This window comes from Pectinophora gossypiella, chromosome Z (assembly GCF_024362695.1).
Source record: "Pectinophora gossypiella chromosome Z, ilPecGoss1.1, whole genome shotgun sequence".
Classification (NCBI taxonomy): Eukaryota; Metazoa; Arthropoda; class Insecta; order Lepidoptera; family Gelechiidae; genus Pectinophora; species Pectinophora gossypiella.
In genome coordinates, this window is record NC_065433.1 from 16,931,060 (window position 1) to 16,957,477 (window position 26,418).

General features: G+C 37.8%; 3 protein-coding genes across 4 annotated transcripts in view; 2 read left to right on the forward strand and 1 right to left on the reverse strand.

Moving 5' to 3' along the window:
* LOC126379910 (proton-coupled amino acid transporter-like protein CG1139) overlaps positions 1-5,480 on the forward strand; it is a 28,313-nt gene extending 22,833 nt beyond the window's left edge. Inside the window, exons 3-9 of the mRNA XM_050028920.1 lie at positions 722-859; positions 1,522-1,672; positions 1,910-2,119; positions 2,308-2,580; positions 2,906-3,084; positions 3,333-3,502; positions 3,920-5,480. Coding sequence (XP_049884877.1) covers positions 722-859; positions 1,522-1,672; positions 1,910-2,119; positions 2,308-2,580; positions 2,906-3,084; positions 3,333-3,502; positions 3,920-4,164 — 1,366 coding nt within the window. The 3' untranslated portion in view covers positions 4,165-5,480. The remainder of the gene's footprint in view (positions 1-721; positions 860-1,521; positions 1,673-1,909; positions 2,120-2,307; positions 2,581-2,905; positions 3,085-3,332; positions 3,503-3,919) is intronic.
* A 30-nt stretch (positions 5,481-5,510) lies between these two features.
* Positions 5,511-13,709, reverse strand: LOC126379912 (GATOR complex protein NPRL2-like). 2 transcript variants are annotated; one of them, XM_050028923.1, is made up of 9 exons: positions 13,342-13,709; positions 13,027-13,118; positions 12,788-12,944; positions 12,381-12,492; positions 11,831-12,066; positions 11,579-11,689; positions 11,360-11,494; positions 11,127-11,287; positions 5,511-10,424 (listed from the first exon to the last, which is right to left on the reverse strand). In XM_050028923.1, the coding sequence occupies exons 1-9, from the start codon at positions 13,522-13,524 to the stop codon at positions 10,232-10,234; spliced, it is 1,380 nt and encodes a 459-aa protein (XP_049884880.1). In that variant the 5' UTR covers positions 13,525-13,709; the 3' UTR covers positions 5,511-10,231. The 2 variants fall into 2 exon arrangements, with proteins under 2 accessions (XP_049884880.1, XP_049884879.1); XM_050028922.1 differs by having other exon boundaries at positions 11,831-12,069.
* Positions 13,710-18,578: 4,869 nt separating this feature from the next.
* The window catches only part of LOC126379913 (ecdysone-induced protein 78C-like), a 40,645-nt gene continuing 32,805 nt past the window's right edge, over positions 18,579-26,418 (forward strand). The window contains exons 1-2 of the mRNA XM_050028925.1: positions 18,579-18,655; positions 20,914-20,957. Coding sequence (XP_049884882.1) covers positions 18,594-18,655; positions 20,914-20,957 — 106 coding nt within the window. The 5' untranslated portion in view covers positions 18,579-18,593. The remainder of the gene's footprint in view (positions 18,656-20,913; positions 20,958-26,418) is intronic.

Here is a 26,418-nt window from a genome sequence, read left to right on the forward strand (position 1 = left end):
GCTTTACTGTTACCTAGTTTTTAATTTCCTATTTTACCCGACGCGGCGAAGCAAAATGGAGGGTTATGTGTTTGATCGCTATGTATGTATGTATGTATGCACGTCTGTTCCAAAGTAACTTCTAAGCCGCCTAGCGCCTATCAGAATTTAACAAATGAGTTAAATTCTGAGATCTTGATGTCGCTAGAAGCGTATTGATTGTCCCGTAGTGATAGGCTATGTGACGTCATGCTAAATTCAATGTGGCGCCTTCTAGAGGACATAAAAAAGCACAAAATATTTTTTTTTTCTAAAGGTATTGTTGTTGGGTGTCAAATGAAAGAGTTTAATTCGCACATTTAAAAATATGTACATATTACTAGGATTTACTTGCGGGCTTCTTTGTATGTACTCGATAATTACGTTGAATTGATAACATAACTGCTCAGACGTGTTCCGGATAGGTTTTATCTCCAAACCTTGCATAAAACACGTATTGGAGGCACGTCATCTTAATATTATAACACCCCAAAATAATAGAAATAAAAATTAAAGTTTAGAAACTCAAACCGTATGCTAGCGTCGGCTGTGGTAAGCATCTTAGAACCAAATTTGTATACGACCACCGCTATCTTCTAAAGATCACTATTGGAAAATATAAAAACTAAAACCCAACTTCGGAAAATCACGCTTTAAAAAATATTTATTTCTTTATAGTTATTTATATTTTTCATTGTTACAGTACTGTTTCGGAAGGATTCGGAGTGTTCCAGTCTCGGGAACAAATCTTGCCAACAGTAGACAGCAAAGCTCAACTTGAACTTGAAAATGGGAAACTTTCAGCTGAAGTGGAACAGTTCGTCGTCAAACATCCTACTTCGTAAGTCTTGGACACTATATAATATTAAGTGCAGAGCTGGCGAGACTATATAATTATGTATTACGAGATCATGCAATACAAATATGGCCACCACAGTAACTATGTTTCCTAAAGCTGTGGTAAAAAGAAATATCCTAAAACGCAGTGACAAATTGGACAAAATCTTAATTTTTTTACCGACGAAACTCAAGCGCATGCATCCACATCAAAACCCATAGGTAGGCTGCAAAAACATTGCTAACCCCTTTAGAAATCATAGGTATTCCGCCGATCTTATATAAAAGATTTTATAAGAACGTTATATTAATCAAAGCTTTAGCTAATCTTGCTAATTATAGCAGTTGTAGTAGTAACTTCCCGCTACTTTGCACTGACTAATTTGCACTTTAAACAGGCGATACGTCAGGCTTTTTTATTAGGTTGTCCAATTCTGGACCAAGACTCGACTACCGAAAGGCGTTTGTGCCATTCATATTTGTTTGAACGAACAAACGCGTTTTATAGTCGAATCAGCCTGTCGGATCCGGGTACCAAAAAAATCCGGTACTCTAAAAACTTGAAGTGTAGGTATTCATGTTCTAAGACGAACAAGTGATACAGCCTAGTTAGTATGTATTGTCTATTCTGAGCTTATATGAAGTTGTTTTATTTTGTACACACAGCTACATGGACACAATGCTACACATATTCAAGGGCAACATCGGGTCTGGGCTGCTTGCAATGGGTGACGCTTTCAAAAACGGCGGGCTGATATTCGCACCTATCATGACCGCTATTCTGGGTATCATCAGCGTTCATGCACAACACTTATTGGTAATAAAAATATTATAATGCTTTTTGTATGATTAAAAAAAATACAGACGTAGGCCTAGTTATAGAAAAAGATGAAAAAAAAAATACGATTGATTAGTTCCTACTTCGCTGAATACCAACTAATAAGCACTGTGCTTGCAAAAGGATGTAAAATCCGAACATGTTATCAAATTTTTGATCAAGTGATTCGGCTCATAGATTCCGTATTTTAATGTAACACATCAATTCCTTTTCCAGCTAAACTGTTCAGACGAAATGTACAAACAATCAAAGATAGACAAGCCTCCCGGTTTCGCGGCCACTGTGGGGCTGGTGTTCGCCCACGGACCCATCCGGTTAAGACCCCTCGCTAACACCATGAAGATGATAGTCAACACCTTCCTCTGCATCACACAGCTAGGGTTCTGCTGCGTGTATATCGTCTTCATCGCCAACAACGTTAAAATGGTGAGTGCAATCATTCGAAGGCATAAACCAAAAGGCTGCCACTTCTATTATTATCCCTAATACGGATTCGACTAAAGTCATTATTTAAACGATTCTTAGCAACTAGAGTGAGAAATCACAAATATTTTTTTTGGGAGAATTCGTTAAAATCCAGATAAAATTAACGTTACTCCATTTGTCAATTTCAGATTTGCGATCAATACGATATAAACCTGGATCTTTCAATCCACATGATATTTGTGGTGGTACCGGTGCTGGTATCTTGTATGGTGCGGAACTTGAAGTATTTGACGCCGTTCTCTACGATAGCCAACATCCTTATGGCAGTAGGAGTGAGTGTGGTGGTGTATGAGGCGGCGCAGGAACTGCCCCCCGTCCACACGAGGGTATACATGGCGTCGTGGCGACAGCTGCCCTTGTACTTCGGCACAGCTATCTACGCTTTCGAAGGCATTGGTTTGGTAAGTCTACTTATAAATTCTTCTTCATTCTAGCATGCGTCCCATTAAGTGTAGTGTCTAACCTAACCTACAGAACTGAGGCACCAGATTTACCAGAGTGATGCACTTAGTTCTAACATAACATAACAAATACTTTATTGCACAAACAGGAAAAAACAAAATACAAAACAAAAGAGAAATAGAATTAGTACAATAGGCGGCCTTATCACCCACCATCCACCATCTCTACCATCTGACAAACTAGTCTACATCATAAATTAACAAGTGAAGTTGCTTAATATAATGTGAGTACGAAAGAAGTATACTCACCTCTGAGATGTTGCAGGTGCTGCCCTTGAAGAATGAGATGCGACGACCAGAGTTATTCCAGAAGCCGCTGGGTGTGTTGAACGTTGGCATGGTGTTTGTTGGCATGATCTTCATCACTGTCGGCTTCCTGGGATACCTCAAGTGGGGCGAAGATGTTGCAGGCAGTCTTACACTCAACTTGCGGCCTGGACATGTGTACGCTATTACTTACTATATTACTTTTAATTGTGCTATCAGACTTAAAGCGGTCACATTCGTGTTCTATGTCCGCTGTGATGTATATTACATAGACATATCTACGGCACACAATATCATACAGTATAGCATACGGCGAACGCGAACTCGGAACTCTCGACCGCGGGTCCACTTTCTGCTTGATAGGACCCTCACATTTAGACGCTTTTCAAGAAAAAAGCAATTATTAATTGGACTCTTCTTTGCAGACTAAGCAACGTCGTACAAGGTCTAATAGCACTGGCGATGCTGTTCACATACCCGCTCCAATTCTACGTGCCCGTTGACATCACGTGGCCTGCAATCGCCAATAAATACGCAGCTACTTCGCCCGTGGCTAAGGAGTTAGGATACCGAGCGGTTCTGGTACTAATCACTTGTAAGTAAACTTAACTACTTATGCATATCTCTTTCGCACTAGGCTGTACGTACGACTAGTAGGGTTATACACTTGGAACAGGGATATTTTCTGTTCTGCTGGCTTAAGCAGCATTTTTGAACGCAAATAGTATAGAATTACGGCAGGTAGCGGGACGTTAAAATGGGCTTTAATGTGTTCAAACAGTAATAAAAACAAAGGAGGCCAGGGTACAGACTTTATCTAGTCTGGTTTATTGCAGTCTCAAAGATCAGTTATCTAGAACTGCTTTTAAAGATTGTATTACCTAACGGTCCAATATAATATCACAGTATATCCGAATCGTGATTTATGTCCTGTGTATGATATTGGGTACTCTAACAAATGTAAATGATCGATTAACGAATCTATATCAAAATTTGACCTTATCTCTTGCAGTCGTGTTAGCTGAATCGATACCACAGCTGGGACTTTTCATCTCTTTGGTGGGAGCAGTAAGCAGCACGGCCCTGGCTCTGGTGTTCCCACCGCTCATCGAGATGGTATCCACGTCACAGAAACCCGGCGGCATCCCAGTACTCATGGCCATCAAAGACACAGTCATTATCTTATTAGGAATATTCATATTTATAACAGGTACCTACGAAAGCATAGCGTCAATTGTAAAGGCGTTCCAAGAATAATGTAACTTTAATTATATAAGATATGGCATTCCATTTTGTCGCCCAAAGGTACAGCTATTATAGTGAAAAACTTTTTATAGTGAGTGAGTGATTACTGTGTAAGTTCATCTTTGATATTAGGAAGAAACTGAACACAAAGTTCGCATTGTTAAGATGTCTGAATATTTAATAATATACTCCTTGCTACTGAAGTAAGTACTGATTAGCGACTATGATGTTATAATAAGCTACTGCTCTGTCCACCCCACTAGGGGTTTCGAGCGTGTATATATATATATATGTTCATAGAAACGACACCTCCAGTAGGCAAAGCCACAAGTATCGGTAGATAATATGCGGCCACTTGTGATTTGAAGTCATAAGATGGATAATATGGCGAACATAATGGTGAGCCTATGGTACGTACTGAAGGCAAACGGGCCACCATGTTGGAGTGGACTTTATCATTAAGTATACAAACAGCTGAACGTATTCTAGGGTTTTTCACATTTAGTCTAGCAGGAGGTGGCGACTGTAAGATATTATAATTCGTCAGTGATATTATACGTATATTGTATCCTTGTGATTTGCCATGTCATAGTCGATGCAGTGTTAGACGCATGTTCAAGTGATCATTATTACTCCATTGTATAGTCCCACGCCTTCACTTTTACCATTGATAGACTTAGTTAAACGATGTTTTTATACAAACCTACATTATTTTATTGATTATATAACTTAAGACAAGTCAACGTTAAAGATATAATATATAACTTTAATATAATAGTGTGATGTGATAAATATATGAATTAATATGTAATCGACATTAAGTACGCCTATTGTGAATGTTTCTTTGAAATGTCACTAATTCAATCTATAGTATTATTGTAAATGATTATTGTTTACGTTGTTAAGTCTGTGATACTGTAAGATTGTAACCATGTGATGTTTTGTCCTATAAAATAAATAATTATTAAGTAAGAACGTCATGTCCTGTACTGTTGCTGTTAGTAAAGTTAACTTAAAAGTATAAATTGTGAATTTAGTGTTAATACTTGTGCCGGTATTAAGCTCGCTGCACACATAGTTGGCACCGGGAGCACGCCAAGCCGGGATTTTTTGAAATGGTTAAGTTTGCAAGCACGTGCTCACGAAGAAATCCGTATCATATAAAACCCCGCTCCCCGGCCTGCTCGCGATGCCTCCTCTATGCGCATACGGCTTTAAATGCATAAAATATGCCTAAGATAAATAAAACATGTTAATTATTGAATTGTATGCATTTTATTTGTTAATTGCGTACATTTTTTTTTAAACAAATAAATTGATAATAAATATCGCAGTGCTATTAATTCAAACGACTGAGATACACATACACCTTTATTCGTATGCTATTGAAAAATAAATATTAAATACTGCAGTAAGACTGGAACATACATTAGAGAACTGGAAGTGAGTGGATGAAAGCTCTAAAGCTATACCTACACATATGAATACAAATTAACAACGAAATATTAAAATAAATAATATTTAATTGGACTGCTCTATCTTTTACAAAGAAATAGCATTGTTATCATAATCTCATTAATGGTGCTGATCCCGACAGACACCAACTTATATTAATTTAGTTTGATAGTTTTAAAACTCTCTCTTTCTTGCACTTATGATTAGAAAAGGATAAGCAATACTTTTAGAACTGTAAAATTAAGATTAAGTTTGTGTCTGCCACTACGTCTAAATTACGTAAAATTCAAAATATATTTCACCATATGAATAACTTAAGACTTGTTCAAACGAGAGCTTTACAACATTGCGGGTATAGACTGCCATACACGCAAAGATACGCTTGACAGTAATAATATTTAGGGCTTATGTATTTACAAAAGCAAATTTGTATTTCCCAAAGACCGTAAATATGACACAGTTGTACTAGACCATGATGATTAGGTTTACTTGAAACGTTTGGTACGAGTATTACTAACCGAAACTGGTGCACAAAATCATTGCGTGTCTGGCCACCTTTAATTTAATGAATGATTCGCCGGAATACAAATAACTATTTATTTCCAACACCGTGCTAATATAAACAATGTTTCATTTTCATCCAAGGCGTTAAGTGAATGAGTCTTAATTGATTGTAAAATATACTTTATAAACTACTGCCCAGTTTCACATATTTACAATTTGTATTAAAATAAATACTACACTTAAATAAGTACTCTGTAATTAATACTAGTAGTCTAAAATATAATACTGCAATAACGTCAGGTTTTAAGACGGTTTATCAGATTACATACAATTTAGAGTACGCCTTGTTACACACACATTCGCAGCGCTCGCTTTATCTAAGCCACACATTAACTTCGAGAAGTCAAATAACATTATCCTAGCAAATATAAGAAAATATTTATTGTTCAGTCACACACTGAACTTAAAGGATTCCTAAAACACGCAGAATAATATGTTATTTAGAATGTTTATCTTTTTATCTCGAATATAGGCTTATTCACGAACATTGCACAACGCATAAAATTACCAAAGAATTTGCCTTGAAACAAACGGTTATAGATAAAGAAATATTCTGCAGGTAGTTGCTCTTAGGTGACAATTAGACTGAGGTTCTACTGAAATGGAAACAAGCAGCCTAGCAGGTGGAGAGTTGTGAGGCAGGCTTCCATATGATTTAGATTTTTTTTCTAAGAGATGTGACATTTAAACAAACTAGTGGTTTCCCTGCGGTATATTGCCCCTTCTCCATTGGAAAGTGGAACCTCGCTTTACATTAAAAATACTCCAAAGAGAGCTGTCACAAATTGAACAATGAGGGACTTTCTAGGCTACGTCCCCCAAAATAAATATAGATGACGCTCTGTACAGATTTTCCTTCGCTTAACCTTCTAATTTCATGGATAACAGACATAAGCAAATTTTATCTTTGTTTTTGGGTATAAGCGATGACCCTTGCTATTACTCCCAGGCACAACGCATCTTCCAACCATTATTATTCTGATCAAAATAAAGAGAAGCAATATAGGTAATATAGGGTAGGTAGGATCTGATCCAAATATCAAGCAATTATTTTTATACAAGCTTCTGCCATTATATTGTATTTTGGAATGATTATGTACTCGAGTACTGTACAACGCCATCTATATTGTTTTTGGTGAACGTAGCCCGGAAAGTGCCTCATTTCCTACTCAGACACGCATACCTCGCTGTCAATGTGCTATAACACAACACGTACTAATAAATATTACCGAATTTTAAAAATTTTAATATGCAACAAACATATATAATTCACAGCTCTTTTTTCTCACTACATTTCATTACGAAAATTCGATTACAATTAAACAGAAAATCTCAATTACTTACTCAGACAAAAATAAAAAAAAAATCGCCCAAACAAACCAGAAGCAAATGCAATTTATTATTTAACCGCATTTAACATAATATTAACTACTTCTGTAGTTACTTGAAGGTTACAGAGTCGTAGGTGTAATGTAAATGCCTTATGGCAGTATAGGTGAGGGAATCGCGATGAACTTCCAATTAAAAAATATTTTTACACTGAACACAGGGAAATAAAGTAGCAAGCATGAGAGATCTACTTCCAATAACTGCTTGAAACCGAGAACAAAAAAACAGTTACGTATTCGTAATAAATTAAATTATAAAAATAAATATTCACGTTATAAAACTTAAGTAATTGGTGCTGATTCCGGTACAGTTTATTTAAGTTCAACCTGTCATTTTCTGAGCTGCCGAAAAGGAAATGGGACGGGTAATCGACGTCATTTTTTGGCAGAAACACACGTCAATTTTAGGCAGAAATTTAAAAAACTCTTCCAAAATTTTATATTGGGCAATAACCTGACAGAATTAAGGTGACAGCACGTGTCAAACGGTTTGCATATGAGCGAGATGCCTATTTTATTCGCCCGGGTTATTCTTTCATTTTAAAATGAACTGTTGTAAATCATCCATCCCGTTCCTTTTCGGCGCATAAAATGACGGGTATAACTTAAAATAAAATTAGGAGGTGTCTGCAGGAATCGACGCCAATACCTTAAATAAATAATTAGTATCATATTGGGGCGATATAAAGTCATGTGCACAATACCGATGCAGCAATTATTTATTTTAGGAACGTTAAGTAAATAATCAAAAATAATTTGATCAAAATTTATGTCACTAAACAGAATCAACTGTTATAATGTTAGTAACATCTTAAAAATAACGTCAGAGAGAAACAAGCAAGGGGAATTTCGCAATAACACCGCTTCCCAGCTTTATCGTCTTGTACTAAATACATATAATGCCAGGGTCAGAAATAGGAGAATAAACCTTTTTTTCCCAAATTAAATCATTTCTTCAATCTATTTAGATTCAATAGAATACTATCTACTTTTATTTTTTTATCCTAGGATATTTTTACTACTTTTACATTAAGTAGACTATTTGAGACTGGAACATATTTAGCAAAGAAAACATCTAACGCAAGTCAAAATATCGGCTTTCCCTACGAATTCTGTCGTTACATGAACTACTTAATATCTTGAGCTACGGGAACGCTCACGAATTGAAGAATCAATGCGTCGAAAAACTTCGACAACATCTGGTACAATGTCTTGATGTAGAAGTTTTATTCTCTGGGAGTACTAGGCGGTCTCGGCGGCGAAAATCACACGACACATTCTCTCGCGTGGGATGCTATTAAGGAGACAGAAGGTTGCCCAAAACCTGTGCCACCTTCCCGGCCTAGCCAGCTGGGCCCGCAGAAACAAGTCAATACGTGCCAAGCCGGGTCAGCTGCAGGATTCTGCCATGCTTGTGCCTAACGGAATTTCATTCCGGGTTTAATTTTGGAGTTTTCCTTCTCCTAGATGGGTTGCAACAAACACAATGCTAATGAAGCTGTCGCGAAACGTGAGGATATTGGCCATATGTTAGTGCATACAACTGATATTGTTCTGTGGCAACTATAAAATTGACTTGAAAATTTGACTTTGACATTCACGGATTTTTAACTGTGGGAAAAAGGCCGCGTAGCGGTAAGGGAGGGACGGAGGCTATACGTACGGCGCGAGCGAATGAAATTATAAAGTAAGACCCTCAACGTTGGAATCGGGTGAGTGTTAAACACCTGGTAAACTATTTTAGCTATAAGACATGTAACTATGGGGAAATGCCACTTTCCATAAATCATTGCATGTCAGATCGTGCTAAAAGAAACAGACCAACGTAGAAAATGCAGGAGACTCTCTGGCTAAGTGGCGGGGAGTGCGTAGGCTGTTGCGTAACTCGAGCTACCAGCCAGGGAGCCAAGGATGCATGTTGGGAAACGATAACGGTCGGCAAGATTCGATGGAGACAGGGGCGCGACTAAGAGGTCGGAGCAGGTCACCTTGGGGGCAGTGTGCCCCTGCGTCCACCGATGTCAAGGAAGTGTTGTCGCTCATCATAGCAACAACAGGACACCACAGTAGCAGTCTGTCGACCGTTAGGCTTATACCATAGCTTATACCACGCGTGTGGACACTGGCCTTTGTGGTAATTAGCGAAGCAGATTAACAGTAGATTACTTATCTTACGGTCAACTCATGGTTACAAGTTTTATGGCATTCTTGATCTATGTGTACCCAAGCGCGCTATAAATGATATTATTGCCAATGCTTTTCTATACGTAACCCAGAGCATACAGCCTGGGGGAAGTGTGGGGCGTTTTGTCATGATATTTCTTTGTAGCAGACGTTATTCTGTACTTGATTCAGGCCTACAGGTCAAGTATAGTACAGAAGTTGCCACACAGAGGCCTGTCTCCCCGTGTTTATACACGGTCTACTACTATCTATCTATACTTATAAATATCCAAGCTCGTGATCGTGTTTTTCCGTTAAAACATAATGGTATTTGTTACCAATAAACAAAACATTTTATATTACAGTACTAAATCTTCTAGATGGGATTTTTTGGGTTTACTTCTTGGGAAATGAATTTGATTAATCTTAAAGCCATATTTATCTTGCGTTCTCTTGCTGACTCCCTAGCTAGTTAACCTAGATTTAAAAGTAATGTGCATAAATAAGTTCTACCTCCAGATGATAGCGACGTTGGGGTCATCCTCGATGATTTGATCAAGGGTGGGCAGATCGATGCGGCCCAGGCAGCAGATCTCGTCCGTGCAGTGGCGGCCGGTGAACAGTCGCCGGATGCCCTGCATCGAGTCTACTCGCCTGATGAACCCGTTCGGTCGCGGTGGACTCCTTATGTACACTGGATATCTGAAAAAAATACTCTAATTTTGTATCTTAAGCAGTATTTCTCGTACTTGCAAAGGGTGCGTAATTTACGGATCTGACAAGCTGATTAATCTAGCCATAGAAACGACTAACAATACAAACTTCAGTAACCCGATACGATACAGCCTATGACAATAGAAACTTCAGTAACCCGATACGGTTTTCTTCTTTCTGTGTTTATCTTTATCGGCCGATGTCAAAAGCAGCCCATGGACCGAGGTTCACGTTCACCTGAGCACCCTCAAGCCTGTTGTCAATTTTTAACTCATAAACATTAGACTAAAATTTAGTTATTTTTGAAAGAAATTTTCTTTATAAAAATGCATAAACAAATAGTATAAAAAATGTTCCGCTTTAACCATTATCGCCTTATTCACTTCACAATATTATCGATCGATTAGGGTTTAAAGACCATCTATCTATATCTGATGGATGTTGCTTGAAACTAGCACATTTGTTCATCATATTATGAGGGGGAACTCTTTGTTAGCTTCTATTTTACCGCCATTAATCGCATCTTGAAGGCGATCTTATTTCTCATCAGGTAAGTGAGCTTGATGAGGTTGGGTTGAGTTGTGGTAATCCACCTCACAACCCACACGATAGAAGAAGAGAAGAGAGCTTGAGGTGAATCGTTTTTCATTCAAACGGTTAATGCACCATTTTATTTGAGCTTGGCCTTACCTTTTTAAACATTTAATAAGACCATGTAGTTGAGCAAACACCACGAGTCTGCGAATATCGAAAGAAGGGTTTAAAGTATTTGAGAATCTTTCACAAACAGTTCTAAGTGTTGTCCCTTGTTGTAGTGCACACAGTATTTCTAGCACATCCGACACTATTGGCTGCAACAAAACAATTAGTTAATGTAAATTCAATAATATAGATATATTTTGTTTAGGTATTAAACAAGTTACCTTTTCCTTAGAATCAGAACCTTTAGTAATAAAAGCAATACACGATTTTTGTAGTTCTTGGTCACTAAATAGGCGGCTAAGATTTGGAGTGGCTCTGTACATATTACTAAACTTCAGAACTGGTATCAATGTCACCTGCAAGAGATTTTTTGTAAATGTAAAGATATAAGATATTTTAATAATTAAATTACTTTAAATAAAAATACTTAAAGAACTTACCACTCCATAGTAAACTAAGTTTTGTATACAGGATTTTACCAAAGTCTTCTCGACTTTGGTGTCTGCTGCTATTTTCGAGACGTGATTGTATCCATTTATGTAAGGCAATAACTACAAAAGTGATATACAAGTATTAAAATTAGCAACATTGACAACAAAATAATTTGGATGTACTCATACCAGCACTATACTTGTCTTTAAAAATGTATAGAATTAGTGATAATTGGTTAATATTACTAGTATAATAATTACTTGTCTAGTTGTCAAGTCCCAATCAGCTTCCATATCCACTTCAAAGGGTTCTTCGTCTTCAAAGTCCAAATGCTCCTGGCTTTGTATGGTCTCCGTTCCTTCTGGAGGAACAATCCTCGGTGGCCGACCAGGTCGAGGAAGGCCCACAGATGCTACCAACACGGGAACATCATGGTCATGAACCACCGGAGGATCTTTACGAACTTCAAGTACTTTCAAATGCATGACAGTATCTCCTTCTGGAAATAATATTGTGTGTTAAAGTACATAACTTTCGCTAAAATTGATCATATTTAACACATACTAGAACAGACATTCATCAGTTATGGCCGTCATAACATTTATTTATCATTGTCACCAATTATTATAATTTATACAGGAAAATAAATTCGCACTTAAGATCGCTAAGCAAAGTCACAAGTCATTGGGGATAAATTGGCAATAATTTTTAGCATTTATCTGGAATTGTGACAAGTGACAAACCAATCACTTGTAAAACTTCCATCATTACTAAGTATAAAGTAGTTATATTTAGCTAAATGAAACCTACCAACTAGTGTAGCTTTTCGGTGCGTATTCAGATCATGGAGCAGATGAGCTAATAGTGTTGGCAACTTGGTAGAACCACTTGACACAAATCTTGTTTCTTCTTCCATGATTGTCTAGAAAAATTATCAATAATGAACATGTTTATTAAGTACAAGAATATATTATTGAACTTCCTTACTAACTGGCAATTACATAAATACATATACAATATAGTCATGCTGGAGTGGTGGACATATCAGAGTGGGCAATGTCATAAGTTGTCCCATAGTCACTCTTGATATTCAATCCAAACATATATATATATTTTTAAATCTATTGATCTATTGATAGTGGCCATGATTCGCAATAAAGTGACACAGAAATTGTTAAAATAGACATGATGTATATTGTATATATGAAGTTGCTTACCAAATGTTCACCAAGCTTCTTAACCACCGGCTCATATTGCACAGTTTTAGACCAACTGTCACACACAAAACACAGGTTGAAAAGGTAAACATTGCGTTCATATCTTGAGTTGTCTATCCTTATCGGATAACCAACTATCTTGTGACCCAATGCATTTCTGAAAATCATAAATATAACCTTTAAAATTGAAGGCAACATAGCAATAACATGATACACTCAGTACAATCTATGTTACTTACATTGTCATGGTGCATTTTTGAATCTGTGGTTTAGGTATAATGTAGGCACTGATGGTATCAAACACTTCTTTGGAGATGTAATCTTCGGGAAACTGAAAATGATACCAAGTTTGAAATAAGGTTTCTATGATGTTACATGTACTTAAATATATAAAAATTCATGCCATGTTTTTATATTTTCCATTGTGCATAAATATTAGGCTACAGTTGTATTTCCGAGGTCTGTAAAGTCTTAACGTCAGTAGTATGCACCCTTAATAATTCATTAGAATGGCTTAGTTTTACACCAGTTTCGTCTACAAGTATCATACTAACCTGACATGCTATTTTAGGCCCTGCCACAGGATGAAATTCTCCGAGGAATATGCACCGAATAGGGCCTTCACGTCCGCATCCCTCGTAGTAACGTGTTTCCATCACTTTCCCGGACATCAAGCCGAATTTTGCATCTACACTATCCTCATAACCGTGCTGCACAAATGCATTACTTTGTTGCATTTGGATTGATGGTTTTTACCGGTACATTATCACAATAAACTGGAAATAATTAACAGCGTACTGGTAAAATAATTTCTTCAGACATGTATACAAGAATCCATGACACACAGCATGGTGTGACAGTCTGAATTTCCAAGAAAAGGAAAACCCCCACTTCACCAAACAGCCAAACACGTAGGTACCTACGTACGACAAGTTCGCAATGAAAGAAAATAATAAAGTTACCATAAACAATACCATAGTGTCGAAAAAGGTAGAGCTTTTGAAAGTAAAAAACAAATACTGTTAACGCCATCTGTTATGTAATAGCTTTACTAAATATAATTAAAATTTAGCCTTGCTTGTTACCTATTCGGACTGTGCTGTAATGTAGCTGCAATAGTAATTCCACTAAAAACAATTTAATGTAAAATACTGCTAAGACGAAATCATATCGATCGCAATGTCAAAAAAGTTATCAATCTAAAAACTGTAACTATACAACCCTAACTTTAGAAACTCTACCGTTAGGTAAAATAAATATGGGGCTTGGGTTAATGTCATAACACGGGTCATCATTTTATACCCAAAAACAAAGATATTAGATGCATTTATCTGAAATCTATGAAATTATAAGATTAACGAAAGTCAAGCTTCTAACCCTACACGTCCCAACTATAAAAACCCTAAGTTCTCAACTCTACACATTAGGCAAAATAAATTTATTAGGGAACGTTACTTGGAAAGTCCCTTTTTTATTTTATTTTTTCAATTATTTATTACTTATTCAATACAGTATGATATCTTATGCCCTGTACGTTTAACTACTTGCCTACCCGTAGTTCCACTTTCGGGGGTTTTCATCATTTCAACCAATCCAGCTTCCATATCACATATTCGAGAGACAGGAAGTTGACATGACACTCGATAAATTCGGCTGTTTAGTCGGAGACGTTTGTTCTGTACGGTCAATGCTCTCTTTACTCTACTTATATAATTACTATACTCTTTGGGTCAATGTACGATGGTGTTTTGTATAATATTATCGTTAACATTTTAATACAAAGGGTTTTGAAAATAGTACCTGCATTTTGAAGATTTAGTAGGTGGAGTAGGTACGTGACACGAAAAATTTCCCGCGGATTTTAATGGAACTACTTTTCAATTCAATTCAATTATTTATTCATAATAAATATTACACGTCAACAAATATTTCGATGAGTAGGTACACATTCTATAAATTACGTTACAATATTTCAATATTAAGTACATCACAATTCTAAGGTTATAATAATTCTACGCAGATACTACGACGCCGCCAGCCCCACGGCCGCGGTATACTATTCGTGGCGCAACATACGAGGATTGTTCCGGAAATTGTTAGCCACACTTTAAATATAATCTCTTTTTTCCTGAAACTATTTTGAATTGACGGCTAATTTCAACACTAATCTCCTTGCTGAAAATCATTTGCCACTAAGAAGTCGTTCTTTTTTCAATCATTTTTTTTAAATTGGCTGTCATGCTTTTTTTGTTTACAACAACGGACGTCTCGCGGGAAACTTTTCGCGCTATGATTTTCTACGATTATAAACGACGGTTAACATTTAAGGAATCACAGGAAAATTTACAAGCTGCTTTCGGGGAGTCTGCCCCTGCGTTAGCAACGACTACTTATTGGTATCGTGAATTTAAACGTGGTCGAGAGAGCTTGAACGATTCATGAAAACGTTATTCGAGTAGAGTGGCTAATCCAGGAAAATAGAAATATTACACATGAGAGAGATTCAGGCTGACTTGAAGACTTGAAGATCGGATTCCGGGCAGTTTTCACCATCTTGCATGAACATCTGAAAGTCAGGAAGGTAGCTTCGCGAAGGATAGGTAGGTATCTCATTCTCTCACCGATGAGCAAAAGTCCCGACGTGTGGATTGGTGCAAATTTATGCTGGAAAAATTCGAAGGAGGAGGAATTTCGCAAAACGTTTTCTATATTCTTACATCTGACGAATCTTGGATCTACTACTGCGATCCTCTCACAAAGCAGCAATCCACGCAATGGGTGTTTGAAGAGGACGAGTTGCCTACGAAAGTGGATCGCGGTCGGAGCGTGAATAAAAAAATGATAGCGGCTTTTTTTCGACGCAGTGGACCAGTTGCTGTTATTCCACTAGAAGATCGTAGAACAATTACTAGTGAATGGTATTGCAACGTTTGTCTGCCACAGGCTTTCGAGGAGTTGAATAATGAACGCCCAAGTACCGGCGTCTGTGGTACCAGGACAACTTCGGGGGTACAAATGTTACCACATCTTCCCTACAGTCCCGACCTAGCTCCGTGCGATTTTTTTTTTATTTCCCACGGTGAAAAAAATGCTTCGTGGGCGAAGATTCGAAACAGCAGACGAACCCGAGGAAGAATTTCGACAGCAATTTTTCGACCTTCCGCAAGATGCGTTTTTCAAATGTTTTGAAAGCTGGTTTAGCCGAATGCACAAGTGTTAGGTAGGGGTTGCAGGGGAATATTTTGAAAAAATATAAATATTTCTTTACCATGTCTTGGCAAATTTTTTATTTTACTAAAAATTTTCGGAACAGCCCTCGTAACATCATAAAATCTTATTGAAAACCGTACTACATGGTGTTGCTAACAAGGCTTCCAACAGAAGTGACCTGGGCTTTTTAACCAACTAAAAATAAGCTTCATAAGCTAACGACTATGTTCCAATTGGGGTAGTCAGAGGTACATCTATTGGAGGGATGGATGGATGCACTAAGTATTTACACTCATCGAGCTTTCTGTTAGACCAACGTGATCGGTGGTGAACTGTATCACCCAAATCCCCTGGTAGTTGCGGCTTACGAATACATCCCGCTTAGGGACGGTACTGAAAAGTATCGGCGTCCGAAGCACGTAATATACGATCCCGACGACCCGATTACTCTAGCCATAGAGGCAGCCAATCAGCGCCGGCGTGGTCGACGATTTCCCTCATTCAGCGCTTATCGCTATCGACCCACTAGGGTTGATTAATTCTTTCAAATATTTTTCCTCTCAGACGACGCACTGAGCCGAGATTCGCGCCCAACTGGGCACCCTCAGGCCTGTTGTCTTAAACGTTGTACAGGGTGAGACCCTTCAGCGTTCCCCATTTGTCCGGCCAAGTAGTTAATGCCATCTGCGGCAAATCTACATTAAGGCACGTCAAAAAAAAAGGTGAGCTGTATCGCCGTCTATAATAGTCGAGCCGACAGTGTAAGTGAAAACTGCACTTAAGATAAATTAATAACTCATTGGTGCAATTCCGGTACCGGGGTTCGAATCGGCACATACGTTCGAGAAGCAAGCTGGCTTACCACAGAACCACAGTGACTTCCTCAATGTAATTGCTGGAATTGCGTATATTGGTGTGGATGTAAAACCTAAATACTTATGGTGTGGGCTTATAAACGCGTAAGTATGTCAAAAACCGCAGGTAGATGTGTGTATGTAGGTATGTATTGTATGATGTATTTTGTATGAAGGAAGCACTTATCAGTATTATGAAGCAACATGAATCCGTTAGAAGTCATAGTATGAATTGCAATAATTCTCATCATTCACCGTAGAGCAACACGGGCCTCCGCCTCCGTATTCAACTTACGGAATTTGTAATGCAAGTTTCTATAAAATCGGTTTAGCAGTTTTCATGTTACGGTAAAAAAACCGTTAAATATTAAAACCTAGGTAGGTACATAATGCAGAAAATATTAGGAATCTTACGACTCGACTACAAAATACTCAACCAGACGAAGAACAAATAAAAAACTTAGCGACAGTTACCGTCTATTCTTCGCAGTCAAAAGTCCGAAGAAGTCTATCCGATGTCTGTGTCGACCCATGCTTTTAGAAATTAGCAATTCACATCTGTGCTAGTCACTGAAATATTCAACACTGAACTCAAGCCTATGTTACCGGTAAGTAGTTTAGTTTTTCACTTCAATCGCCAAGATACTAATTTAATTAAATAGTAATCAAATAGTTATAAATAAAGCCCTTGACCTAGTCTAAGTAGGCAGTGTTAGGCACAAGACATCATCTTAGTAATAAAATATATAATAAGGAATTTTGTAAAGCCTGGTGTACACAGAGTCGGGAAAGCGGGAGGGCGGGAGCGCATGATTACGATTGTGGTTTCCCAGCTCTATATGCATTGCACTTTCCAGGGACAGCTGAGAATAAAGTAAGTTTTCTCATCGCTTTTCTTTATAAAGTAAGGTCAAATATTGCACGAGCTTCTAATTTTACGTATACACACGAGTACCTAAGTAGGTAGATATAAACCTACATGCTACCTACAATAATATGTTCATAACAATCATAACAAAACACATTCGGTACCTACTTACTTTGAAACTTGCTTCATCGACTCTATTAGATAAGTAAAATATGAAATTAGTCATTGGTCAAAGAAGAAAAATGTGGTTAAAGAGAAGACGGCAACAAAGACGGTATTACTCTACAAACACAATGACCTAGAAGGTGACAGAATCCTGCCCATGAACCGGGAAGTGCTATCAAGGTTAAAGTGACGCATGCGCCCATCCCCATCCCCGAACTGACGCGATAACCTTAGTACGGCGGCGATCGTGTTCGTGATTTCTAGTCAATGAAACTAATTTGGAATAGATTTAAATTACACGAGGGTTGCACATAAACTAATAGTCACATCTTTTAAGTTCGTTGCAAAACTATTCACAAGTGAACATTCGTGAAGGTTATAGATATGAAGGTATTATTAAAGCTCAGCAGATCGTGAGCGCAAGGTTATTCCATATAGCCTCTACCCTCCCCCGTGTCTTCCAAATCAGATTTCCATCTCGGAACGAAACTCCGCTACCTATATCAAATCAAACGCCGGAAAGTCGATGCACAATTATCTTCCGATCGGAAAATGTGACACCTAAGCTACATACCTTCTTCTTGAAGAGACATTACTTGCCAAACAATCATCATGGTCGTGGAACTACCTCAAACATGTGTTTTAGAATTAAAATAAATTAGGTACGGAAGACTTTACAATATTAAAATTAATAACATATAAACCAGTGATGAGCTGCTCTGTGCTGGTGGAAGCTACAAGTTCTTCGAACATCGAAGACGATTTATACACGTAAGTAGCCCAAATTATAATACTATACTCACATTAACGTCTAAATCGACAATAACAAATGCTTGAATTTATTTAGGTACATGTAACAATTAAAGTATTAGACATAGGCAATACTTTGAACGTAAAATCGATAAGTCGTCAGCTGGGTTTTTTCACGGCCTTCGTGGCGTCCTTGTCGGATGTTCACGGCTTATCTTGCCACTACGTGCTAGCTGCTAAGTATGCAAATTATTTAGCAAATTCGGTCTTTATTACAAGTATAGGGTTTACGATTGTTGTACGAAAACTAGCGAAGTTATGATTTATCATAAAGTTGATACCGATTCAAGGTCATGGTCAAGCACGTTTACATAGGAAATAGGTACCTACCTATAGTTACATATAAAATCAATGCTATGTCGCGCGCGAATACCCTGACGACGACACATTTTAGATTTAGAAAATACTTAATGCGATAGGTGGCATTATTATTATTTCGTCTATTTTGAGTTTATTTTAATACAAATGTTGTAGGCATTCCATTTTTGTATTTGCTACAGTCAAATTTGTAAATATAATTGGAGCCCCAGCTCGAGGTATCGGCAGGCATAAAATACATAAGTGATTTTCGACAATTTATTTTACAATTCAAATGGGTGTTTCGGTCCCCAACGTTCCTCACCTCTGGAATGATGAAAAAAGTGGAATAGGTATAATCTGGCGTCGTCCTTGAAGTACAGACTCCCCAATAACCCAGTGCCCGGATTCTCGCAGGATGCGGGTTACTTTGAAAACTTGAAACCAATGTACTTACGAGTAACAGACCCTTGGAAAAATAAATAAATATCAAAAAAATATAGGTAGGTATATTATTTCTTTCTTGAAGTGTCTCGGTGTGATTCAAATATTTAAGAAAGTATTTTAAGAGTTAGGGGTTTAGTTCAGTTAGTTTTAAGAAGTTCACAAGGATAAACTAGGCACAATCATAATGTTTATGAAATACCTACTATCTCCAGAGAGCAGTCTGTAGCTCGTTTCGGCGGAAAAATGAGTTTCCTCAAAAAAAAGTTTGATGCACTCTGAGGTGCCCCTCAGGTTCCCCGGTTGCCACCGGGGAAGTTCTGGGCTGGGAATATTTTGTAAGTAATGTTCGAATTTGTATTAAGTACTCAGAAGTTCGCCGCGGCGCGTGTTCATTATTTTATTTTTTGTCGTGATTGTAGGTTTGCCTCAGATGGCAATTACTATTTGGCCGGGCTCCCACCAGATACAAAAAAATTAAATGGCGCGCATGGCGCCGATATTTTAAAGAATTAATCGACCCCAGTGGGCCAATAGCGATAAGAACTGAGTGAGGGACCGACCATGCCAAAGGACGGGGTCCTGGAGTATCTGTTGTTGTGAGCTGATTAGTTACCTCTATGGTCAGAGTAATCAAGTAATCAGGATAGTATATTGCGTTTTTCGGGCGCTGATATTTTTAGTCCCCCAGGATGTATTCGGAAGCTACAATTACAACTACCAAGGGGATTTGGGTGGTGCAGAGCAGAATCGATGAAACGTTTAGAAACTATGTAATTTGAGCCGTTGGGCAATGGTAGGGAGACCAATGTGCAGATTTTCATTGCGAAGGACCACAGACGCTTTTTCTCACTTACCGTCAGTGCTGTAGCGGCGCCGCGCCGTATCGACGTTCTCAGTTACCGAAACGATAACGCACTACTTTCATCTACACATAATTTTAAATCTTACTGATATAACAATACAAAATATTTACTTACAAGGAAAAACGCGTGCGGTGCTTTACGTTTACGGAACGAACATGCCGAGACGAGGTAAACCGAAATGATCCCGCCCGCACACAACGCACTAATAAGAAAGCGCTCTTTAGAATACAGCCGTTCGGTAAATTTTCGGTATCTACCGCGTATGTGCATACTTACCGTGCATACCGATACCGCACCGCTATTGCACCGTTAAGTCAGAAAAGGGCCACCGCTACCGTCATCTCTCAGCCTAACACTCACTGGTAGGAAACTACAGCAAGTTCGTGCCCCATATTAAGTCTTACTCCGTGAGGTTGTGATCAAATATTTTTTATTATAAAGAAAAGCTCAAAAAATCATGTTGTGAACAATCAAGCGCCTTTAACATGCTTACGATTTTAAAAAGTAGGAAATATGGTTCTCCAAATAGATGTAAGTAGATTCAGTACACTATTCATATTAAATATAAGTAGACTTTCTTGATAGTTTATGGCTGTATTGTTACGTTTTCAGATTCAAAGAAGAGCCGTGCTCGCCTCTGTCGGGTAACTCGCCGGGTAAGTGGAAATATGAAGTGCCTTTGTATGAACTTATCATAATAGTTTTGTCTTGCCTTGCATAACCTAAGTAATTATAAAACTTTGAAGACGTACGAGAGTTCGAGAACACAAGACCTTCGTAACTTAAATACAAGATATTATAAACAGGAAGCAGTGCAATCGTAACTTAAAAGGCCTCAATGCGATTCAATCTGCCACCATACAATCTGCTTGTCCAACTTTCATTGCCTTTAACTACTAACTCTACTTCTAGATAAAATTCCTAGGTATGTACCTACAAATACATGAGGAAATAACCACAAATAACAAATGCAATTGTCGTAAATATTGCGAACAAAATGAATTAGTTAAGATTTTTGCTATTGTACCAACAGATACAGAAAATACTTACAATGTGCATAGTTTTTAGAAACCTTTCATACCTAGGTTTCTTTTAGCTAGGGTTATAGGTGACCACCACGTTGCTTTGTTACTTGAGATAAATCTAAGTACTTATGTTCTATTGGAAGATCTGTTGTTGCAACTTTGTATTTGAAACGCCACTTCCTATTCCGCCAGTCAGTAATAGCGTCGTCTGTTGGTAAAAAAGTGTCACTCTCCTGCGTTAGTTCAACAGTAAAAGATAACTTAAGTGGTAAGTATTTAAACAATACTAATATAAAGTAATTATTAATATCTATACTAGTGTGAATACAGAATTCTTGAAGAACCATGGTACGTGCGCGACGCGTATATATTTTTGTTATTTAAATTTCATGACGGTAGCCAGCCGGAAGTAGAGATAGGCGGTAGGTATTACCCATTTGGCTGTTATGATAAAATAGTTGAAAAGTATACATACGGTAAGTAATGTCATTGATAGTAGTAGTACCTTATTTAAATCTGTCCCTGTCCAAATGTTAAATAACATACATAACCAGCCTATACGTCCTACTGCTGGGCACAGGCCTCCCCTCAATCAACCGGATGTTACATAAAAATATTAATCATCTTCATTAATTTAAGGGCCACCACGCTCTTGTCGGTGTAGCATTCTCCGTGCCCTTTTTAGGGAAAAATAGGGTAGTGGTTTTTTGTTCCGTTTTATTCGTAAAATGTGTATCAATAACGTACTTACTGAGTTATCAGGAGCAATAAAACATGTATCATTAAAACGACATGTTAAATAAATCACAGGTGGTATTTAGCAGTAGAAGCGCCGCTGGAGTTGGAGTCTTTATCCAGTCTTTCCACAAACACTCTGCTTGAGTCTAATCCTCGTTCATATTATGGGTGAAATACGTGTATCGCTTGGCGGAAACTTGCCCAGGGTAGCCGTATGTTCTCCACAATATACCTAACTCGATAAACGTTAGCTATAAATTCAATTATTCGTCATATGAAAGTTTTAATAGTGTAAGTCACAAATAAGAGCACCAAAGAGTACTTATAAGTACTTATTTCGTACACAGTTAAAAAGTATAATTCTTTGCGCCACCGAAATTACGTAAGTTTCAATAATTCCCGTTTCTGGGAACTAGGCTCTTCGATCAGAGGGGATACCGAAAATGCTCTCCCACTGCTCTACTGCGGATTGATGGAGAAACACATAGAGCCAAATCAAAGGTTCTATTCAAATATTTGATCTAACCGGAAATCAAACCAGGGGTCTTATATGTACCTACTTCGGTTTCTATTTTTTAGCCTATGGTTTTGATTTCATACAAGAACAAATAAACCGGCCTCAAGGGGGACCGTGTCGTCTTCTCTGCCCTCCACTGGGGCAATTCCTATTCGGTACGTCCTTGCCGCGGAGGTGGGTGCCTCTTACTTCAGTAGGCCGGAGTGAGATGGTGGCTGAGTTCGGATAGACACCCAGACCTACAGGATATAACGTCGAACCCTTGCCCCGGGATACGGGTGAAGACCTAAACGGTTGCAGATGCGGAGATGGGAGCCATCGGTACGGCAATGCAGGACGGAAGGGGCAAGTCACAGGAACTGTAACCTGGAAACCCACAGAGGGCACCAGAAACTGTCAGTAATATTCAGAGGCGGAGGAGAGAAGTCTTAGTACGGCTTTGAAATGGACTACTCTGGGCGTCATCTCAGTCGCGTCAGACGGAGCGGTAGGCAAAAGGGAAACCACTACCCTATTTTTCCCTAAAAAGGGCACGGAGAAGCGTGGTGGCTCTTAAATTAATGAAGATTTATTTATTATTTATTTATTTAAGATGATTAATAATAATAATAATAATAATAATAATATCGTTTATTTCAGATTTAAAATCCATACATTAAAATAAAAACCACCACAAACAATTAAAATAGTAAAAATCAAATACAAATTAAACAATTTAAAATTAAAAATCGCTTCCGCGAACATTCCCGACGCACTACAACGCCGCGGCAGCCCCATCAGGACCCTGAACGCAATATTTGCTGTAAATTGTGTTCTTGATGTCCTATAAGAGATTCGAGTGCGAGTTTTAGGGTTCATACAATGGAGGATCGATAATGTGATCCATCTCTTTTGGATGTTTGATGCAGACTCCACCGGTATGTATTCCCTCCTTCTTTCCGCTATAGGCCCACATTGAGCCGCGTCTCTCCGATATAGACGATGCCTTGACCCAAGCTTCCTCCAAATAAATTCATCATCAATGTCCTTAAATCCCAATAATTTTTGGTCAAAAATAAAACAAAGTACTTTTTCTTATAAGTACATGGATTAGTATCCACGATAGTTCAAAGGATACATGATATCCAGAATGAATCAATATTTTACATGACTGGTCCCCAAATTCGAAATCTAACATTCCCTGAGCTTTGTTTTAAGTATATATACAGTACCCACAACCCTAAACACGTTTGATTAGAGATACTAACACTCGCACATTGCGAAACACAAGGGATTTTATACTGTACAGTGCAAAGGCAGAGTTTATATTGCATCGGGTTTTATGTGCTAGCAGCTATGCCGGGTTCACTGATCTAAGGTTTACTTCCTCTGAGAACTCCATAGCCATAGAGCCAACGCGGCTTTTTACGCGACATCGTGCATCACACGTTCTGTACTCGACAAACTCAATGTTCACTCGACCGAAACCCCGCCATACTACACAAGGAACGTATTCCCTACTTGTTCACCAACCGAATGGCTAACTTTGCAAGCACATACATAATCCTAAACTCAAACTCAAAAATATCTTTATTAATTAGGTAACATAGTTATACACTTTGAATCGTCAATTTTTACATACTTAAATACATTCTATTTAGTGGAGGAAGCAAGAGAAGTATGTCAGGATCGAAGCAAATGGAATTCTGTATGTATGTAAATTTTTATCCGCCTAAAACTACTACGCCTAAAACGTAATTGTAAAAGAATTGCCTCGTAGAGACACGTGATTAATAATCATTGAATTCGATATGACACTGAAAAACGAATTTAAATAAAATACAGCTTATAACAAATTAACAAACGTAGATAGATATAGTTTCATTTGGTAGGTATAGCGATTTTGAAGATTAGGTAACAAGGAATATAAAGTCTGTAGTTAGCGATGATGAGATTAGAACTTGGCGCGTAACCTGCTTTTGTCCCCACAAAATGTTTAAATGTTAATTTTCTCAGCAAGCTTATTACACCAACTTAGACATAGGTATGTACTTGACCAATTTCCGGAATCAATCTCTATTTGAGACCCATTATGTTACCTAGTCACTTTAAAATTCAATAGTTTCGTTTTTTGTCAGGAATTCAAAAGACGTTTTTATTTCGTTTTCCATCCATTCTAAAAAATCTAGTAAGTAACTAATTTTAATATAAAATGTAGGTACACGGCCAAAAATGTGGGTCTTAAAAATTTTGCGTTCCAAATAATTATTTTTATAGGTAAGTAGGTAGGTATCTAAGCGAATAATCAATTGATTGGTAATGTATCTTTGGACAAATGGAACCAATATTTATATTATAAATCCCAGACTACTCTGAAAAAGAATTTTAAAATTGGTTAAGTAAATAATAAATTCCAAAAAGTTCTTTAAAAAATGTTAATGTCTCTCGTAAGTACGGTATTTTGGTGCGCATGTCGTCGGGTGGGTCGGCTGGCGTCACGAACAACGCTGTTGTCGTATAAGAATTACAAATTGAAGCTTGAAATTCAATTTTGTTTTGAAGGTTTCCACCCCAGCCGGCCGTGGTGGACGTTTATGTATGGCACCGTTATCTCGTTTAACTACATCTACATTCGGCATCATTCGTTTAGTGGCTCCAAATGTCTGCTGCGCGCTCCGTCGCTTGTAATACATTCTAGTAGGTATGTATCAACTGGCGGCCCGTTGACGTCGTTAAAATGTATGAAAATAAACTTTCGTCATGCTTGCGTCCTATGCATCCTAGAGGTTTTTGTTCTGCACTTTCAGAGAGCCTTCAGAAAAATGCATTTCTGTTTATAGATTTCTATGATAATTATACGCTTCCTACGCCCTTTTCAGGACTGTCGGAAAAACAATTTTATCACTTAATATTTTAACATGACGTACATAAGATCACGCTTATTTCACGTTGGAGTACTGACACACCACTTTCGCTTATTCCATCAGTCTTCATGCATGCTCGACGGTTTAGAATACTCTTGACCTAGCCTTTCTTTAAAAACATCCTGCATTTGATTTGAGGTATGTACGCCTAGGACTTCCTCACCCAACTCTGCCGCTTACAACCAGTTCATAAATCTCTTTTGGAAGTCTACTTTCATTCATTCTCTCACTATTTTTATTTCATACTGTGTTTACAACCGTTAATAAATTAGTATAATTAGTATAACAATGTGAGTGCCCTCTTGTTCCTCGATTTCGGTGGCCATTTTTTATCTTATGTTTTCGTTAAATATAAGATCTATATATCGATCAAGCTACGAAGAGGTGCAAGCAGAGGTTTAAAAATATCTTGAATTTTTTAGAGATAAGTACTCGTATTAAATGACATGCGTTAGTGTGGTGTTACTAACGTTTTGCCACGCATGTATGCGGGCCGAGCTGATGAATGCTACCGAATATGCTGTCCGAGTGGCTGATGAGATATGCTATCGAAACAAGAAGAAAGTTAGCGTGATAGTCACATGTTCAACTAGACGAACAGATGGATGACAAAGTAAGCTTATTTAAGGAGGCGTTGCTTTAACCCTTTGTACGAAATCCAAAAGGACGAGATATGAGTAGAATCAAAATATAAATTAAAGAAATATACAATAACAAGAAAATAGCTTTCGGTGTGGTGTGGGTACATAGTTCGTCTTTCGATGGATGTACCTCTGACTACCCCAATGTGGGACTTTCCAGTACTTATATGTTCCCCAAAAACAATATAGATGTCTTTCTACTGATTTAACGTCCTAGTTTCTCTTTGCGGGTACAAAATTTTTCAAAAATAGTATGTGATGGCAAAGATAATATGTATAAAAATAAATGTTGT

Coding starts and splice junctions, on each gene's coding strand:
- LOC126379912 (XM_050028922.1), bottom strand. CDS start 13,524: ATGCAACAAAGTAATGCATTTGTGCAGCACGGTTATGAGGATAGTGTA. Junction 13,119..13,341: donor GGCCTAAAATAGCATGTCAG/GTTAGTATGATA, acceptor TATCATTTTCAG/TTTCCCGAAGATTACATCTC. Junction 12,493..12,787: donor AGAAGCTTGGTGAACATTTG/GTAAGCAACTTC, acceptor TAATTTTTCTAG/ACAATCATGGAAGAAGAAAC.